Here is a 4,867-nt window from a genome sequence, read left to right on the forward strand (position 1 = left end):
AGGGGGGAAATAGAACAAAAAATGGGGGAAATGGAACAAAAAATGGGGAAAATAATATAAAAAAATGGGGAAAATAGAACAAAAAATGGGGAAATAAATACGAAAAATGGGGAAAATCTGGGGGGAAATAATGGGCAAAAATGGGGAAAATAAGGGAAAAAAAAACCAAGAAAAATGGGGAAAATAATGGGAAATTGGGAAAAATCCAGGGGAAAATAATGGGGAAAATCCAGAGAGAAATAACACAAATAATGGGGAAAATAATGGGAAATTTGGGAAAGGAGGAAAGTGCTGGGGAGGGGCTTGGGGGAGTCCAGGATGGGGGAAACCAGGGAATTCTGCTCCTGGAAAATGGGGAAAAAATAGGGGAAATTGGGAAAAATCCTGGGGAAATGATGGGGGAAAAACAGGGGGGAAATAGAACAAAAAATGGGGAAAATAGCACAAAAAATGGGGAAAATAGAACAAAAAAAGGGGAAAATTTGGGGGGAAATAATGGGGAAAAATGGGGAAAAATCCAGAGAGAAATAACAGAAAAAATGGGGAAAATAATGGGAAATTGGGAAAAATCCAGGGGAAAATAATGGGAAAATCCAGAGAGAAATAACAGAAAAAATGGGGAAAATAATGGGAAAAATGGGGAAAAGCTGAGGGAAAATAATGGGAAAAATCCAGGGAAAAATAGCACAAAAAAATGGGAAAATAATGGGAAAAATGGGGAAAAATAAGGGAAAAATCCAGGGAAAATTATGGGAAAAATTGGGGATAAAATGGGAAAAATAATGGGGAAAATGGGGAAAATAAAAAGGAAAAATCTAGGGAAAAATAATGGGGAAAATCCTGGGGAAAATAATGGGAAAAATAAAGAGGAAAATGGGAGAAATAATGGGAAAATTGGGGAAAATCCAGGGAAAAATAACAGGAAAAATGGGAAAACCTCGGGAAAAGCGGGGAGGAAATCAGCTGGGATTGGGGCAGGAAAGGGGGAATTTGAGGGCCCAAAAAATTCCCAAAAATTGAGAAAAAAAACGAATAAAATTGGAATAAAATCCTGGAAAAAGGTTGGGGATCAGGGCAGGAAAGGGGGAATTTGAAAGTCCAAAAATCAAGGAAAAATTCAGGAAAAAACTGAGGAAAAGAGGAATAAAATTGGAATAAAAGCCTGGAAAAAGGTTGGGGATCAGGGCAGGAAAGGGGGAATTCGAGGGCACAAAAATTGAGGAAAATTTGAGGAAAAGATGAATAAAATTGGAATAAAAGCCTGGAAAAAGGTTGGGGATCAGGGCAGGAAAGGGGGAATTCGAGGGCACAAAAATTGAGGAAAATTTGAGGAAAAGATGAATAAAATTGGAATAAAAGCCTGGAAAAAGGTTGGGGATCAGGGCAGGAAAGGGGGAATTCGAGGGCACAAAAATTGAGGAAAATTTGAGGAAAAGATGAATAAAATTGGAATAAAATCCTGGAAAAAGGCTGGGGGGAATCAGCCGGGCTTGGGGTAGGAAAGGGGGATTTGAGGCTCCCGGAATTGCGGGAAATTTGGGAATTTTGGGTACCTGGAGCAGGGCGTGGCCTGGGAACAGCGAGCAGGTGTGTCCGTCCGGCCCCACCCCCAGCAGCAGCAGCTCAAACTGGGGAATGTCCTCGCCTGGGAACGCCTGCGGGACCGGCACGGACCGGTTCGGACCGGTACGGACTGGTACGGACCGGTTCGGACTGGTACGGACCGGTATGGACCGGTATGGACCGGTATGGACCGGTATGGACCGGTATGGACCGGTATGGACCGGTATGGACCGGTATGGACCGGTATGGACCGGTATGGACCGGTATGGACCGGTATGGACCGGTATGGACCGGTATGGACCGGTATGGACCGGTATGGACCGGTATGGACCGGTATGGACCGGTATGGACCGGTATGGACCGGTATGGACCGGTATGGACCGGTATGGACCGGTATGGACCGGTATGGACCGGTATGGACCGGTATGGACCGGTATGGACCGGTATGGACCAGTATAGATCAGTACGGACCAGTATGGACCAGTACGGACCAGTTTGGATCAGTATGGACCAGTACGGAGCAGTCTGGATCAGTTTGGACCAGTACAGACCAGTATGGACCAGTATGGACCAGTTTGGACCAGTATGGAGTGGTATGGAGCAGTATGGACCAGTATGGACCAGTGTGGAGCCGTATGGACCAGTATGGATTGATACAAACCAGTACGGACCAGTCTGGACCAGTGACTGATCCCAGTCCCCCCCAGTCCCTCCCATTCCCCTCCCAGTTGCTCCCAACTTTTCCCAGTCCCTCCCAGTATCTCCCAGTCCATCCCAGGCCATCCCATTGCTCCCAGTCCATCCCAGTCCCATTCCCAATTCACCCAGTCCCCATTCCCAGTCCCTCCCAGTCCCCCCAGTCCCCAGTCCCATTCCCAGTGCTCCCAGCACTGGGAGGAACTGGGAGGGAAATGCGGGAACTGAGGGGGAACTGGGCCAGACTGGGAGGGGCTGAGGGGAAATGGGCTAAACTGGGCTGAACTGGGCTGAACTGGGAGCACTGGGAGGGGCTGAGGGGAGTCAGGAGAGACTGGGATGGGACTGGGGGGAAACGGGCTGGACTGGGCCAGACTGGGAGGAACTGGGACGAGCTGAGGGGAGTCAGGAGAGGCTGGGAGGGAAATGGGGAGAACTGGGCTGAACTGGGCCAGACTGGGAGGAACTGAGAGGGACTGAGAGGAGCTGAGGCGACCCTGAGAGGGAAATTGGGAAACTGAGGAGGAAACTGGGCCAGACTGGGAGGAACTGGGAGGAACTGGGACGGGCTGAGGGGAGTCAGGAGAGGCTGGGAGGGAAATGGGGAGAACTGGGCCAGACTGGGAGGGACTGGGAGGGGCTGAGGGAAGTCAGGAAATACTGGGAGGGAAATGGGGGGAACTGGGGGGGGAACTGGGCCAAACTGGGCCAAACTGGGAGGGACTGAGAGGAGCTGAGGCGACCCTGAGAGGGAAATTGGGAAACTGAGGGGGAAACTGGGCCAGACTGGGCCAAACTGGGAGGAACTGGGACGGGCTGAGGGGAGTCAGGAGAGACTGGGATGGGACTGGGGGGAACTGGGCCAAACTGGGAGGGACTGGGAGGAACTGAGGGGACTTTGGAGACCCTGAGAGGAAAATGGGGAAACTGAGGGGGAAACTGGCCAGACTGGGCCAGACTGGGCCGAACTGGGCCAAACTGGGAGGAACTGAGGGGAGTTTGGAGAGACTGGGACGGGACTGGGAGGAACTGGGCCGAACTGGGCCAGACTGGGATGAGCTGAGGGGAGTTTGGAGAGACTGGGAGGGAAATGGAGGAACTGAGGGGGGAACTGGGCCAGACCGGGAGGGCCTGGGAGGAACTGGGCCGGCCCCGGAGCCCCTCGCGGCGCCGCGCTCACCCGGTAGGCGCCGCCGGTGCTGTCGGGGTGCTCGGGCGGCACCAGGCGCTCATCGCAGAACGCCACGAGCCAGCGGGACGGGTCCGCGCCGGGAACCGCGCTGAGGGCGGGCGGCAGCTCCCGCGCCAGCAGCGGCACCAGCGAGCCCCCGGACAGCCCCAGCGTGAAGCGGCCGCCGCTCGCCACCGCCTCGGCCGCCGCCTCCGCCACCAACCGCGCCAAGGCCGCGCCGAGCTCGCGTTGGGACGGGAACACCGACACGGCCGCCATGATGGCGGCGCCGGGGGAAGAAGAAGGGGGAAGTGACGTCACCAGCGCGACGCGTCGCTAAGCGACGGCGGGTTTATAACCGGAAGTTGCCCTAGCGCGCGACGCGTTGCTTAGCAACGCGCGGCCTAGCGCGGCCTAGTGAAGCCTCGGCCTTGCGTGGCGGCGCTGCCCGGAGGAGCGCGGCTGCCTCGCCGCCCTTCTCCCGCTTCACCCGCACACAAACCCCCGCCTCGCTGTTCCCCCCGAGCCCCGCAGCACAGCACGCGGCACAGTCGCTGGTTTTTAATGGCCTCGCGGTCAGGCACAACCAAACGGGGCAAATCGGGTTAAAAACGGCCCAGATGGGTTAATTGTAATAAATACGTCCGTACAAAGGAGTCCCTAGGGGAGTTAATTAGGCACGAATTAGTCATTAATTAACGCTGTCGGAGTTAATTAGCGCCTGTGAGGGCGATTCTCAGTCCGGGTTTCCCTTGGAATTCCGCTGTTTTCCCTCCAAAAAAAAGTCAGGATTTTCCTGGAAATTCCTGGGAATTCTGCTGGGTTCCTCCTGGATCCTTGGGAACGCCGCTCTTCTACAGTCAAATCCCGCTTTTTTCCTCCAAATCCCACTGTTTTCTCCGGGAATTCTGCAGTTTTCCAGGAAATCCTACCATTTTTCCAGGGAATTCTGCACTTTTCCACTCTTTTCCCTGGGAATTCTTCTCTTTTATAGGAATTTCTGCTGGTTTCCAGGAAATCCAGGGGGGTTCCCAGCAGGATTTTCAAGATTTTCTTCATGCCAGTCTGTTTTTTCTGAATCCCAGCAGGATTTTCGGGACCCCAGGGAGGTTTTCCAGTGGAATTTTCAGTTTTTCCAGCAGGATTTTCAGTTTTCCAGCAGGGTTTTCAGTTTCCCAGCAGGATTTTCAGTTTTCCAGCAGGATTTTCAGTTTTTCAGTATCCCAGTTTGTTTTTTTCTGAATCCCAGCAGGATTTTTGGGATCCCGGGGAGGTTTTCCAGCAGGATTTTCCGTTTCCCAGCAGGATTTTCAGTTTTCCAGCAGGATTTTCGGGATTCCAGGGAGGTTTTCCAGCAGGACTTTCAGTTTTTCCAGCAGGATTTTCACTTTTTTCCAGCAGGATTTTCACTTTTTTCCAGCAGGATTTTCAGTTTTT

The 4,867-nt window shown here is 52.8% G+C and overlaps 1 protein-coding gene across 1 annotated transcript; it reads right to left on the reverse strand.

The window, feature by feature from the left end:
* Positions 1–292: 292 nt before the first annotated feature.
* PGLS (6-phosphogluconolactonase) lies at positions 293–4,657 on the reverse strand (the record flags this gene model as incomplete). Its single annotated transcript, XM_041490541.1, has 3 exons — positions 3,382–4,657; positions 1,554–1,693; positions 293–344 (listed from the first exon to the last, which is right to left on the reverse strand). Coding segments are annotated over exons 1-3 (520 nt in total), but the record flags the coding sequence as incomplete, so codon positions are not given.
* Between the last annotated feature and the right edge of the window lie 210 nt (positions 4,658–4,867).

This window comes from Pyrgilauda ruficollis, unplaced genomic scaffold, assembly GCF_017590135.1.
Source record: "Pyrgilauda ruficollis isolate IOZ18807 unplaced genomic scaffold, ASM1759013v1 scaffold1239, whole genome shotgun sequence".
In the NCBI taxonomy this organism is placed as follows: Eukaryota; Metazoa; Chordata; class Aves; order Passeriformes; family Passeridae; genus Pyrgilauda; species Pyrgilauda ruficollis.